Genomic DNA, 16,049 nt, shown 5'->3' with positions numbered 1-16,049 from the left:
TATACAAGTGTGCAGGTTTAGCATCGAGCCCGGTTCCTCAGTATTCGCCTTGCTTCATTTTCCTTGGTCAATGGAGCTTAGTTTCTCCATTTTTCCAGCGTTCGTGTATGATGTGTGCAAATAAAGTAAAATTTAGAAGGGGTTTGTTCCCACTGACCTTCCTTCGTTTCTTTCACTAGTTTCTTTTTATTGTTGTTTTTGTTTTGATTTTTTAGTTGTTATTATTGTTATTGTTATAGTAATTTTATTCTTCGTTTATGTTTTTAAGTTGGTACCACAGTTTCTAGTTTCTCATAGATTGAGCTCCTTCCCTTGTTTCTTTTTTGATTGTTTCGTTTTGGGTTTTTCTTCGTTCTTGTGTTTACAGCCTAGTCGTCTGTTTTTTGTTCTGTTTTCGTTTTTTCGTTTCCTTTTTTCCTATGATATTTATTTCTATTTCTTTTGGTTTTGGTTTTCCATTCTTTTTTGTTGGGTCTTCCTTTGGTTGGTTTGCAGCTTGTCTCAATTTCTGGTTTTCAAATTGGTTCAGGGCCGGTGGTTCTGTTTGGTTTTTCCTTTATTCCTTTTTCCATGGTTTTTCCAGTATTTTCGTTTTCTGTTTTTCTGATTTTTTTGTTTTCTGGGATTCTCTTTTCGATCTTTTTTCTTTTTCCCTTTTCCTTTTCCACTTTCTGTTTCTCTCCTTTTCTTTCTCTTTCCTTTTATTGCCCTTCTTTTTTGCCTTCTCTTTTCTTTTTCGTTTTCGTTTTGTTCTGTTTTCTTTTCTCTTTCGTTTTTATTTTTCTTTTTTCCATTCTGCGTTTTCTTGTTTTCTGTTTTTATTTTGTGTTAGTCTCTCTGTTCTATTTTTGTGATTTTCCGATGTGGTTATTTGTTTCTTGGTGTTTGCCTTTTTTTATTGGTCCGTCATATGTTGCTTTTGTATGGTAGTGTTTTAGTTTTTTGGGTTTTCTGTATGCTATCATTGGGGTACCTTGGGTCATCTTTTGCCACCGGTCTTCTGTTTTGTACTCCATTTTTACTTTTTCACAGAATTCTTTGATAATTGTTTTCAGTTTTTTCTCATAGTTCGGGTGGTAGAGTAGTAGGAATATTAGTCTGTCTGTCCTCGGTTTTTTCTTTTCATTTTTTGTTTTGTTAACAGGTTCTCTATTTCGGTTTTGACAAGTGCGTTTTGTAGCCTCTTGTTACAAAGGTTCCGCCTAGTAGTTTTAGTCTGTTTTTCAGTTTTTGTTTTCAACGATTCTTCTTAGTCTTAGTCCTTGGCTTGTTATTAGTGATTTTTTCAGTGTCGTGGAGTGTGCTGAGTTTGCTCTCAAAAATTCTTATTTATTTGTGGGTTTGTAGTAGATATCTGTCTCTAGACGGCCGCATGGCCTTTTCACTATTGTTACATCCAGGAAGTGTATTCGATTTTGGTCAGTTTCCATGGTGAATTGTAGTCCTCCTTTGTTTCTTTGTAGGTTTTCAATATATGTTACTAGTTGTTGTTTGGTGCCTGGGAATATACCTGTGATATCGTCTACAAATCTATATTCGTGTAAAGGTTTTATAGGGCCCGTTTCTGTTTGGGTTAGCTTCATGTGAACATAGATGTTCGCATATTCAACCGACACCGAGGCTCCCGTGGCTGTGCCTTTGCGTTGGAGAAATATTTTGTCACCAAATCTAATGTAGTTGTTGTACATCAGAATTTCCAGTACTCCCTTTATTAGAGCAGGGGCTGGTGGCTCCAGGGTTTCTCCTTCGCATTATTTTTTTAGCCAGTCATATCTTGAAGTGTAAAAGTGTGATACAAGTTCTATACCTTTTTTGCTTTCCATGCTCGGGTATACGTTTTTTATGTCTGTTGTGTATGGGAGGTTCTTGGGATTCATTTTCCTTATTTTTCTGATTCTCTGGAGGAAATCTGTGGTGTCTTTTAGCCATTCCGGCAGTGTTGGTAGGAGTTTCATAAGAAAATGTGTTAAGTATTTGTCTAGGTTTTTGGTGTGGCTGTTGCAGGCTGATACTATTGGTCTCCCTAGGGGGAGATTAGATTCTGGTCTTGGTTTTTTATGTATTTTTGGTAGTAGGTAGAAGCTCGTTAGGTTTGACCCTCTGTTTATAGGTCTTCGTGCATGGAAGTGTTCTAGTGCTCCTGTTTTGATCATTAGGTTTTCAAAGGAGATTATCTTGTTTTCTATCATTTTGATAATTGCTTGTTTTGATTGTTTTATTTCTCTGAACGTGGTTTTGTCCTCCAATTGTAGGAGTGCTTCTTTTTCATAGTCTTTTGTGTTCATTATTACTAGTCCTCTTGATTTACCAGTGAGTGTTATAATTATATCCCCTTTTTGATTTAAGTTGGCACAGTGCGTATCTGTGGCGTCGGGATAAGTTTGATTATTTTCGTTTGGAAGAAGTTTGAGGACTTTTTTCTTGTAGCTGACCTATGTTTTCTTGAATGCAGTGTATCGTCAGGTCTTTGTCTTTGTTCTCTCTTTTTTTTAGCAGCGGGGTTTGTGGTTTGAGTTCTGTTCTGGCTCTTTCTTTTCTTATTGCTGTCTGGTAGAATTTGTTTACTTTTTGTGTGAATTTTTTTCAGGTCCTTTCTCAGGACCATTGTGTTTGTTTTGTATGTTGGGCAGAAGGATAGTCCTTTTTCCAATACTTCCAGTGGTTTGGATCAAGACTTTTATTTGAGGGGTTGTGTATGTGTGATTCTTTCTTTTTCATGTATTTGTTTCTGGGTCGGCTTTATTTATTTTGATTTTTGTGGGTCTCACAGCTGTGTTAGGGTTTGGTACGTTTGATTTTACTCTTTTCTGGAATTTTTGTGGTCCTGAGAAGGACCCTTGGTTTTGGTTTGGATCTAGCATATTCAGGTTTTCTCTTTCCAGAGATCTTGGTGGTCCTAAGAAGGACCGATGGTTTTTGTTTAGGGTTGGCATATTCAATTTAACTCTTTTCTGAAGTTTTGGTCGTCCTAAAAAGTACCTTTGTTTTTTTGTGATTTTGTGTTTCTCTACTTTTGGAAGTTCTCCAAGAACTCCATTAGTTCTTCTATTGAGTCTTTCCTTGGTTTCCTTTGTGGGGTGTTCTGTCTTCCTCCTTGTGTTTTTTGGCCCTCTTCAGTTATTCGTTTGTATGTTCTTCGTTTTTTTGAGGTTCTATCTTCCTCCTGAGAAAATCCAGAGCCACTTTTTTTAGCTCTCTGGACAACCTCTTTTGTTTCTTGTGGCCCAAAGCGGGATTTGCATTCTTTTAGGGCAAACTCCCGTTCTTCTTCTAGTTTTGGTCCTAGTTGCTTGTAGTGTTCTATAACTTGCTTGTTTATTTCACTTTCTGCTTTTCTCAATATGCTTTGGATATTCTCTTCGAATGTGGTTGGTACTTTATCGTATTCAACCAAATTCAGGTCTTGTTTGTGAAGCCTTATCAGGAGCTTGCCAAGTTGGATCCCCTTTTTGTGTTCGGTCCCGTACTGCTGCTCAAGATGTGTTTTGTATACAAGCTAGCGTAGCATTTTGAAACAATCTTCCCTTTCCCCACTCAACCTGTAGTTGGGCTGAGAGGTTCCGGGCTGGTTTCTCACTGCTCATGGGAGATCCGGTCATCTGCTGGGTCCTGGAGTGCTGCTCCTGTCCTCTCTCGCCGTGCGGTACTGGTTTTCTCCCTCCTGCTGGATGCCTTCCACAGTGTCATTCCACTCCGGCAGGTCCATATTTAGATCGTCCACCAATAGGATGTCTGCTTGTTCTGCCATTTCTGTTGTATCTTCTGTTTCAGGTTTATATGAATAACTGCACTATTGAGGGGTCCGTACTAACAAGCACGGTTTCAACGCGGACTTGTACTTAGTACAATTGCGGTAGTAGGATCGTGTGTTTTGTACTAAAAAGTACAGTTTTTGTTTTCTCTTTAGAAGTTTGGACTGCTATGGTGTGCTTTGCCCCAGGATAGTAGGGCTCCAAAATACTTCGACTATTCGTCTCGTCAGCCGGGGCTTCTTCCGATGTAAGTTCTTCGCAGTCTTCTTGAGAAGTGACTGGTTTGGATCATATTCCCCATATTTACGTCTTTTTTTTATATGGCCTGCCTGGCGAATAACGTTTCACTTGTGCGTTTCCGAGCGTGCTTATGTTCTCTTGCCCGCTTGGTTGTTTTCCTTTGTTTCTCCATATCCTTTGAGTTTATTTTTGTGTCTTTGTTTTTTGTATCTGATTCCATGTTTAAATTATGTTTCCACTTATTTGAAAATAAAGTTTTTGAGGTTCGCCCTCTTTTCCTTCCAATCTGGAGGTTTTTAGTTTCAAAGGAAAATTTCTGTGCCTCATGTCCACAAAGTCGTGGTTCTTGATGTCAATAGAGGGTGAGCGGGGATCAAATAGACCTAACGATGCCCCAGTCGTCCTAGTTTGGCGACTTCCAGTACTCTGTATATACAAGTGTACCGGCGGAGCATCGAGCCCGGTTCCTCAGTGTTCACCTAGCTTCATTTCCCTTGGTCAGTGGAGCTTTGTTTCTCCATTTTTCCAGCGTTCGTGTATGATGTGTGCCAATAAAGTCCAATTTAGATGGGGTGTGTTCCCCTTGAGCTTCCTTCGTTTCTTTCACTAATTTCTTTTTATTGTTGTTTTGTTTCGATTGTTTAGTTGTTATTATTGTTATTGTTATAGTATTTTTATTCTTCGTTTTTGTTTTTATGTTGGTACCACAGTTTCTAGTTTCTCATAGACTGTGTTCCTTCCCTTGTTTCTTTTTTGGTTGTTTTGTTTTGGGTTTTCCTTCGTTCTTGTGTTTACATCCTAATCGTCTGCTTTCTCTTTGTTCCGTTTTCGTTTATTCGTTTCCCTTTTCCTATGATATTTATTTCTATTTCTTTTGGTTTTGGTTTTCCCTTCTTTTTTGTTGGGTCTTCCTTTGGTTGGTTTGCAGCTTGTCTCAATTTCTGGTTTTCAAATTGGTTCAGGGCCTGTGGTTCTGTTTGGTTTTTCCTTTATTCCTTTTTCCATGGTTTTTCCAGTATTTTCGTTTTCTGTTTTTCTGATTTTTTTGTTTTCTGGGATTCTCTTTTCGTTCCTTTTTCTTTTTCCCATTTTCTTTTCCACATTCTGTTTCTTTCCTTTTCCTTTCTCTTTCCTTTTTATTACCCTTCTTTTTTGTCTTCTCTTTTCCTTTTCGTTTTCATTTTGTTCTGTTTTCTTTTTTGTTCTGGCTCTTAATTTTCTTATTGCTGTCTAATAGAGTTTGTTTAGTTTTTGTGTGAATTTTTTTCAGGTCCTTTCTCAGGACCATTGTGTTTGTTTTGTATGTTGGGCAGAAGGGTTTGTGGTTTGAGTTCTTTTCTGGCTCTTAAACACAATGGAGAACCCAAAGACCGGAGGAAATGAACCAAGGCCAAACAAGAAAAGAAGAGAAGAGTAAAGGAGCAAAACTCCAAAACCAGCAAACAACACGGAACCACTTGGCCCAACTAAAGGCTGAGCGGGGAAAGGAAAGAGAACCTTAAAAACACTACGCAAGCTAGTCTACTACGACGCCTTGCGCAACACTACGAAGACAAACCAAAGAAAGGGGCCCAACTTGGAAAACCCCGAACACGGCTTCAAAACATCAGATATGAACTTGATTGAATACGCCGAAACACCAACCAATTTCGAAACCAAACACACAAAATTATTTTTTAAAAAACTCAAATTGAAATAAACAGACGAGTCATTGAACACCACAGACAACTAGAACCAATATTTAGAAAAGGGGGGGATCTTGCCCTAGAGACGCGCAAGACTCGCTTTAGCCCACATGATACAAAAAGAGGCAGCCCTGAGAAAAACAAGTAGATCTGGACATTCCAAAAAGAAATTTTCCAACCACAACAACAACAAGAACGAACCCCAACCGAAAAGAACCAAACCACAGAAAGACGAAAACAAAAACACTTCACAAAGAAAACCAAGAGGGGAATCGATAGAAGACCTTACGAGTTTCTGAAGAACTTCAAAAAAATAAAACAAAGAAAGCTAACACCAAAGGAACAAGGGTCTCTCTCAGGATCACCAACACTTTAAAACAGAGTTAAAATTCTACATGCCCTACCCAAGCAACACTGAAAAACCATCACCAACAAACCCAATGAAACAACAGCGAAAAGAAAAAAGAAAAAGAATAGAAAGGAAAAGCAAGCAGAACCAGAAAACAAAAAATGAAAAGAAACATTAATATGCAATCTATCAAACAAAACTCCAACCCGCAACCAACTGAAATTACTGGGAAAAGACTTTCCACTTGCTAACACACGAAGCAACTCAGATTGTTCTGAAAAGGAAACTCACACATAAACTGAAACATAATTATACCAAATAGCAATAAAAGACACAACAAACACTCGTCAAAGAATAATAACAGTTCAGAAAAATACATCCCACAGACCCTCTATACACCACAGACACCAAAATTCTACAACCAAGGATGAAAAGCAAAAAAGAATAGCACTCGCATCAAACTACCACACCTCAAGACGTGCTGGTCAAAAAATAATGCGAGGGAGAAATTCTGTAACCACCAGCCTCATTACTAGACAGTAGAGGGCTGGATAGTCTTATGTATATTATTACATTAGATTTGGTGACAAAAAATTTCTCCTGCGCAAACATACAACAACAGGGGGACCGGTTGTCGGTTGCCCAGGCGAACGATTACGTTCACATGGAGTTAACTCAGACAGAAACCGGCCCTAAGAAACCTTTATACGAAAACAGAGTGATGCCCATCGTGAAAATAATCCTAGGCACAAAACAAAGATTTGAAACAGAAAAATTACCAAAAATTATAGGTGTGTGATGACTCACCACGGAAACAAACCAAACCCGATCAAACTACCGGGATGTAGCAAGATAAAAGACAATGCTTTCACCCAGAGACAAAAATACACCACAAGCCCACAAACAAACGATAAACACTGGGAGATGACTCAGAAGAAAAGGAAAAAAACGTAAAAAATAAAAAAAAATAATAAAGAAAAGAAGGAAAATCAGGAGAAGTAAATAGAAAAAAGAAAAATACGAAACGAAGAGAAAACAGAAACTTATCCAACCAAGGAAACTAGAAACACAGAATGAATAAAAAAAGTGAAGCTAGAACCCATGAGGAAAGAAAAAAAAGAACAAAAACAGTCAAACATCCCAACCAGAATCGACAAAAGAGAGATAAAAAAAAAACACATACACGCACAAAAAGGCTTTAATGCAGACCGAAAGATCGAACCAGAAGATCAAACAAACAAGAATTAAAAGCAAGTGAAAGAACAATTATAACAAAAAAGAATACCGAGACACGGAAGACGAAACATAACAAAGAAAATGGAAAGAACAACAACAAAATAACGAAACAACATAAACAATAACCACATTTATAGTGAAACTACCACACTTGTGGCCACATCCAGAAAAAAAACTATTTAACGAATAATAATAATAATAATAATAATAATAATACCAACAATAACGAAAAACAGAAGGAAAAAGGGAAAGAAAAAAGGATTATATACAGCGGAAAACTAAAGCCCCCTCTGAATTTATATACATCACACACATATATATGCATATATAAATCTTTGCACACAAACGCAGGTATAAAGGAGAAACCAAGCTCACTTGAAGCAAAAAAAAAAAAAAAAAAAAAAAAAAGAATGGTGGTGTAAATGGAGGAACCGGGCTCTATGTCCCGCCAGCACACTTGAATATAAAGATTACTTTTCATCTTTATACATTCGTAAATTTTTTCTTAACTTTTTTTCAATTTTTGTCAAAATAATGAAATTCGTTATCACCTAGCACAGAATGAATAGTTTGTTCAAAGAATTATTTCCGTATTCATTTATTATGATAGTGTACTCTGAGCGTAAATAATTGTTCATTTTACGAATTACTTTATTTCGTACTTTGTATTCAATTTTATTAATACTGTATACCTCTTTTGTTGTTAAGGTAGGTGTTTTCTTAAGTTTATTCATTTAACCACTGCACTGTATTTATTGCATTTATTCCAGTTTGTTCCCAATTTCTTTTGTACCAGTAATAATGTTACATATAAGAAACCCCGGATAGCGTATTTAATTAATGAATTATATTAATTTTCTTGCACAAATCGTGGAATAGTTATCATTTAGGTAAACGCGTTAAGGTAGATATCTTACCCTGATATGAGTTTGATATTATTCTGCCTTCAATAATACTCATTATGATAGGAAAATTCAATATGATATTTGGTCGTACATTGGTGGTTTATGTTCTTTGCTAATAATAATTCGATAATTTTGGTAATCTTCGTATAATGTTTAACCTTTTGTCACTCGCGCTGTTGGAAAAAAGCAAACAGGTGAATAAAAACTAATGATTTTTACGAACGGTTGCATTAGTGGAGTCATCCCTCCTGTTATTTCTTAAGTGGTATCTCCCCCTCTTCCAGCTAAAAGCTCGCTGACGTGCTGCAATTGTAGTAGCTGCCAGTACAGGTTGAGGAAAAAGTTTCGGCTGTGTTTGCTTTTTTCAAACGCGCGAGTAGTTCCGTTGTAAAACTAGCAACCATATATATCTATGGAGTTTGAAATTTTCCAACGTGCGATCGTTAATGTAATACTTACTGTTTTTGAGTGAAGTTTAGTTTTTCTAAGCAATGTTTCCCTTCTTGAATACAAGTGAGATACAGAAGTGGCTTGACAATATTAATGATGAGTCTGATGCTAACTATCGAAAATTAGTGACTGCTAAAAGTGATGCGGATTTAAGTAATGAAAAAGTGAATGAAGATGATATTGATCATGATAATGAAGCAGATAAGAACAGTGTAGATGCAAACGATATGGATGTGAGTTACAATTACAGTGAAAGTAGTGAATATTGTTTCATTGGGAAAGACAGAAAAACAAGATGGAAGAAGTAACTGGCAGCATCGGCAAAGACAAAGTGTAAAAACATTCTGAAAAAGATGCTACGACCGAAACTTACTGCTAAGGGTATCACTGAGTAAATTCATGATTTTTTTTAATTTATCTATATTGACGTGATTGATGAAATTGTAAAATGTACTAACAAGTATTTGGACAAATTACGAACAAGTTTCGAGGAAGAAAGCACTGCAACTGTACAGCAACTTTTAAGAGCGGAATCAATGGCTTTATTTCGACGTCTTTATTTGATTGCCATGAAGAAGGGAACACGTGATGATGTAAGATGAAAGTGGCCATGTGACGGAACAGGAATTCCAATCGCAAGAGCAGCAATGAGTTACACGGCATTAGATTCGATGATTTCAAAACCCGAAGTCAGAGAAAGATATTGACAAGCTATAGATATACCAAATTGACGTAACATTGTCTTCTGTTCCAAGCGCTGCTATCGGCTAAGGAATTCACTCCATTTCGCCAAGGATCTCTCGTTTAGGAACGGCGTAGGTGTGCGATGGTTTGAACTTTTGTTCGCAATTTTGCCACGGATCAAGACGTTTTGACAGCACTATAGCAGCAATTCGAAATGTTCTAGTAATTTACTCACAAATTGCATGAATTACATCAAATAAATATTACTAAAAATATTGTTTGTATCTCAAAATGTCAATGTTGGAAAAACGTAAACGCGCGAGTAGTTATGTTACAAATTTGGCGCGAGTGAAAAAAGGTTAATAATGTTACTCAAAGCCCAAGATGCTTGATAGAACATTTTTTACTACATGGTTTTCATTTTAATAAACTCAAAAATATGTAAAAATAAATTTCCTCTAATCGAGCTAATATCGTAACAGATATACTCATCCCTAGTAACATAATAACTGTACCATGTGTATTCTAGCTTCGGTTTATTTGGTATGTTTGATACACATAATAGTTAAACTTCTACCTAATTTGACATTGTTCCTCTAATATATCTAGGGTCTAAAATTTCTTTTACGAATTAATACAGTGGTAGTTAGTTATAATATAATTAACCAAGAAAATCCAATGTTGTTTTTAAGGTACAACTACTACACAATCATGTTTACTTCCAGCTGAACCAGGTAAGAACAAATTGAGCATTTCAGTTAAATTAATTTTTCATTCTTGTATATGTATTCAAAAATACTTCATGTTTTCCCATAGTTGGATACTAAAACATTAATATACCTTTTTCGTATTTCATTAATTATATAAGATGATCCATTATTTATTTGTCAATAAGCGTGACTCAAATTTCTTTCACACGTCTTATTTTTGTTATATTTCATACCTGCCAATCAACATATATCTTCTGTGTACGTGAACTCTTCGAAGACGGGAACCAAAATAAATATAATTCATGTGAGTGACGAAGTGGTCAGTTTTATCATTTGTGAATAGTTCTTCTTCAGATCTTGTTTAGCATGCTATATATATTATACATAAGGCGACTTTTTCCTCCAGTATTAGTTACCATGAAAGTCTATTTTAAAAAATATGATTTTAGTCAAGATTTATATCTTAATTAAAATGTATACTTCAGATCTATAGTTTTCCTAGATCCATTTCTGTTATATGGGCAATAAACAGAATATTAATCTCTTGAAGTATGGATATATGGTATTTTCTTATTCAGCAGAACATTTCATTGTCTATCTTTTCTTGTACCTGTGTTTCATCTTTCCTACCATCAAATTATATAACTTTAGGTTACACATCAAATTTATTTTGTAATGATCTTCTGATTTTCTGCCTTTCAATTCGGCTATTACTTTTGTCTATAACTAAGAAAATCTCACATTCAACCATAGTATTATAAGATACTGAAAGCAACTGATGCCTTCAATGTATCCGACAAACTGAACCTATCATTTGCTAAAGCTATGGCAGTCAGGTTCAATCGCATTTGATGTTATGATGGTGAACATCGTGCATGTAAGTTTTGTTCAATATTGTATTTAACATTTTCGGTAATGTCTTTCTCTAAACAAATTTCAGAAAATGTAGTATCATCTTGGTACTTAACAGTATCAAGGTCGTGTCTCTTACTCTCTTCCTTTATCCTGATTCTTGTACTTTACTACCAGCCGACGAGGTTGACCAAACAAATTCTTAATGTTCCTTGTAATGAAGAAATTTCCGTTCAATAATAAGTACACAGAATTTTGTACAAGGTATTAAACAAGTGATTTTTAACTATTTAACGAAATTTTGACCTAAATACAATAACTGAGGGTAGTATCCGATTTCGAGATACTTTTCGTGTATTTTTAGATATCTATGAAAAATTATCGCTATATTAGAACTATAAGAAATAAATTGAAATTTATAAAGGATCTCTCGATATGCAAAATTTTTTACAATTTGACGTAACTTCGAATTTGACGAAGGGACGGAACAAATGAACCGATTTCAGAAAGGATTCTACAGTTACACCTTTAGATATACAGCCCGTATTTTAGAATTATAGTAAGTCGATTTGAAAAAAATATTTTTTTTCCGAACCGTCCTATTATAAGATAAATTCGGCATTTGTTATGTTCAGTTGTATAATATATCTAGTATTAAGTACTTACACGTATATAAAATTATCAAGTACTCGGACAAATATTATATATGGAATATTATTGTTATTTTTAGGGTTACCAGCTCATTCATCCAGTATTTTCAGAGTCGAAGATGGTAAGATTATCTTTAGACTATTAAAATATGAATATTTAAGAACTTGACAAATACATTTGCTAGGGATGTATACTTGTAAAAGTAAAATATTAACCAATTTCAGGAATACGGTACCTGTAGTTACGTTATTGAAAAATCACAATCAGCAGAATATACTGGGAAGAAGTGTTAATCTTAACGTAGCATAAATTGTTTAAGCATCAAACCAATAAAAATTAACGGCTAACTTTAATGATCAACAATAACAATATAACAGTTTGTTTAAATTTGTGCTAAGTTTTTTGACAGAATGCATACTATTTTAGTTAACTCCTTTTAGGTGTCAATTTACACCAATATGAATAGTAGGAACAACTCGTTTACAAATTTCACTCAATATATTACAAATCTTTCATTTTTCTAACTATATACTATTATCACAGAAGACGATATTCACCTTTGAAATCCTAATCTAAATGCTTACCAATCAGTGAGCTTTCGGCTGTATTCTCTTCGGCATATTTTTTCCTACCTTATGTACGTTTCTTTCATTATATAGCAGGTGGCATAATGAAGTCGCCAAAATTTATGTTCTTAAAGATCCGTCTGTAAATAAATTTGGAAAATTTTAAATGATTTATTTTATTTTTCTCTTATTTAAGGATTAACTACTTTAACTGGAACATCCTCGCATACCCATTTGAAAAAAACATCTACAGTTTCTGATAATTGATTTTAGTACTGGCAATTCGGGTAAAAGGGATATTTTCACACTATTTACCCTAGTCGCTCGAGTGTAAAAGAGATCACACTATTGTGTTGTTCTAGAGGATACTCGAAAACTGATCTGACTTAATAACTTTTTACATGTTATATGGCCATCTACGATTTTATGCAAGAATATTAAATGAGAAATTTTGTCTGTCGTTAAAATAGATTTGATATTGAAGGATTTTAAACGTAATTTTTGAAGTGTTCACAGGTTAGGAGCTCGATTGAATACAATGAATAAAACGAAATTGGTTACAGAATTTTTTTTATTTGAGTTCCTGAGAACAGCATCAATCTTAAGAACTTATAAATTAGTTAGACAATATTTTCCTGGAAAAAACCGTGTTGCGAGGCGTTTATAAATGGAGCAAGAAATTGAAAGAGAGAATCTCTGATTACTTTAAAAAAAAAGTGAAAGTGGTGGTAATGAAGAAATAGGCCAGTAGGAAGTAACATCATTTTTATTTTTACCATACTTGTGAACAGGAGTGAATTTTTCTTTCCTACTGATGGGAATGATACCTGCGAAAGAACGATGTAGTAAATACGAAAGAGGTTGAGAAAGTGATCTGGTGATACTGCGTAGGAAAGAAGTATGGGTATTATCTGGCCCTAAGGCGCTTGTTAGAGCAATAACAGGAGAAGAGGGAGTACTTCAGTTTGTGTGGTGCTAATAGAAGACAGACTCAGAACAGACAAATCTAAGAGGGAAGAGTAGGGAAGAAGAGGTGGGAGAAGATGAAGCAAAGCCAAAAACTAATTAAACACTTTTGAATTGTCTTCTTCATTTACACAAGTATTTTTGTAGGTCAGTTTTGTCGGTTTCCGAGAACTATTTCTTCTATAATTATTAGGGTGCAGAAACGCTTAGGGTTTACTAGTATCAATTCTTATGTGTTCAATGTACTCCTCATACTTTCTTTGCATAATATATTTACTGTCTTCCAATATCTGTGAAGTTCTTGTAAGTATACTTACTGGGAAAATCCTTCAGTGCCTTCCAAGCATTTCTGTTTTGATGTATGTATAGTTTAGTAACTAATAAAACTAAGAGTAACCTTCGATGAATGTCTTTTAAAGAAAGACAAAAAGTCTCTATTGACAAACATCACTTCTCCTTACAAGTCTATGAAATAGAAAATATCGTTCTTGTTGTTTAAAGTTTATATAAGTTTATTTATGTTATTTATTCATTTATTTATCTTTATGAATTAAATAAATTATAATTATAAACAAACACAATATGTTGCAGGTGTAATTTATTCATGTGTGTATGCCTGCATGCTACACAATTCTTATATTGTAACATGGTTTTGAAAATAAAAAACACTGCAATTGACGGAGAAAAACGGACTTCATTTTCGATTTCGCCACACCGAAAATCATAAAAATAAGCCACTTTAATCAAATCTTTTTTTTTTTTTAAATCGTGAACCTGTGTGATTGGAATTCCTAAACGTGTCATTAGAATGTCAGTAGCATGATGACATGTATTGACGTTTTAGTGTCAAACGTTCAATACTGATACTATGTGTATATTCGGGAAATGTATACTTACGGTAAATTTCACAGGAAAAAATATTACCAAAATTAGAATGAGTGAAACACGATGTTGCCAAATATACAAGAAACTTTTATTTTCATTTTATTGTTCTTATTTACAGCCCTTTTAACATGGGATTTGCCAAATACCTGCGTTTGCCGATTATAAACATACTAACATTATATAAAAAAACAGGCGAATTCATTATCAAATTATATTCCAACAACATATTTACAAACATGCGACAATATTTTGAACATGTGTTTTCCTTCAGGACGTGGCCCTTGATTTAGTGTTGCAGTTAAAGTCACAAAACTAATTGGACACACTCAATTATGAACAATTAATAACGAAATTAATCATCATAAGTAGGCCAAAGTTACCTGCATGTAGGGCAGTATTGGAAAATTTTCAGGATCACCTGGGCGGAAACGAACCAATTGATACATATTTTAAGAAAATCAGGATTTGTTCGTTAAGTTATGTCTCAGGCCACCGACAAACAGAATATATATATATATATATATATATATATATATATATATATATATATATATATATATATATATCTTTAGGTGTATTTTTTTTTTTTTACAAAAATCGCATTAGAAACATTCATAACGGTTCAAGATTTGCAGTCACACTTGCATAACTTTTAAAAGGCGCAAGATTTTATGAAAAAGAGTGATTATGTAGAATTACAAAACGTACTTTATTCACTTTGTGACCAATATCTACCAGTCAGTAGTTTAAATTTTTTGCCAGTTGCTAGCGCTTCCTTTCCCACACATCATCAAAAACCAACTTATCCGTACTACTAAGGATATCAAATAGCAAGGACGGTAAAGTACATATCGTTTTAAAGCTGTTGTTAGATGAAGGCAGATGTAACAAGTCTGGATATTCTATATGAACACTGTGCAAACATCTTGCGTTTTAGATCTTCATTCTATAGTGGGCTATAGTTTCTTTTTCACTTTTATCTTGTACTCCACAGAAACAAAGGAAATGCCGCCACTGTGAGAATCTGCCCTTTGGGAAAAATAATGTCTAAATAAATAAAGAAATATAATAAAATAAAATAAAATTAAGAAATAATAGGAAGAAAAGAAACAACGTTTGAGATCTTTGAGTATAGAACATACTACTTAACATATAATTTAAAATAGTGGTATTTATGCTCACTGTTTCGATTATCAATTAAAAAATTATTCAAACAAAAAATTAATTCATGCTATGTATTGTCGGAAGCTTTTTCAGAATTAATAGGAGAGAATGTGATAGTGACGAATATTACGAAATGAATGTATTACGTGATACGCTTCATACAGACGATATCATTAATAGACATCACGTCTTATTTGGAGTAATGCAATTGCAGATTTTCTGACCTTTACTTTCGACCTTTAATTAATTATTTGAACAACTTGACCGCTGCCAAAAACAAATAACTAAATATGTATTAAGTAGTCATTCAATGTGCATGTAAGATAAACTAGGTTAAGTATTTTTGTTAAACGGAAATCTCTAGGTAATCGGTTTCAGAATAAATTCAAATCATTTCGATGAGATCGGATGCGATACTTGGTGAAAATGGAAAAAAAGTACAATTAAACAGTCATACGACTTTCACCGTACATGTATTCGGGCCAAGCATATTACAGTTTCTTCTACGATCATAATTAGTACTTTCAACTGGTATATAAATATTCCTCCATTTCGACGTGTAATCTCTGTCTTTTTCTGTTTTTTTCTTATTGTTTCTTTTATTTTCTTTCTGTGTTTCTTTCATTCTTTCTTTATTTGTTTCATTCTTTCTTTCTTTACACATTAATAGGGAGCTGGTCAGAACATCCACAGAAAAACTCCTACACAAATTGACAAAATCTTCCAAATTTCCAAATGGTCATAACCCTCATAGCCAAAGCTCCCACACTCACAAAATATCAAATTGCCCACCTAATCGGCCATAAATCTCACACAAATAGACAAATATCCCAAATGTAGGAACGGCCATAACTTTCACAGATAAAATTTCCACACAAGTAAGTGGTCATAACTCCCAACAGTGATTACTCCCACACAAATGGATAAAACTCCCACACATAGCAACGGTCACAA

The 16,049-nt window shown here is 34.4% G+C and overlaps 1 protein-coding gene across 1 annotated transcript in view; it reads left to right on the top strand.

Moving 5' to 3' along the window:
• LOC145682723 (uncharacterized) overlaps nucleotides 1-14,096 on the top strand; it is a 130,977-nt gene extending 116,881 nt beyond the window's left edge. The window contains exons 17-19 of the mRNA XM_081754108.1: nucleotides 9,994-10,035; nucleotides 11,594-11,635; nucleotides 14,050-14,096. Of these exons, the coding sequence (XP_081610234.1) occupies nucleotides 9,994-10,035; nucleotides 11,594-11,635; nucleotides 14,050-14,096 (131 nt within the window). The remainder of the gene's footprint in view (nucleotides 1-9,993; nucleotides 10,036-11,593; nucleotides 11,636-14,049) is intronic.
• Nucleotides 14,097-16,049: the final 1,953 nt, after the last annotated feature.

Source organism: Thermobia domestica, chromosome 4, assembly GCF_964235325.1.
Source record: "Thermobia domestica chromosome 4, izTheDome1.hap1.1, whole genome shotgun sequence".
Classification (NCBI taxonomy): Eukaryota; Metazoa; Arthropoda; class Insecta; order Zygentoma; family Lepismatidae; genus Thermobia; species Thermobia domestica.
This window is presented reverse-complemented; position numbering and strand designations above follow the sequence as displayed.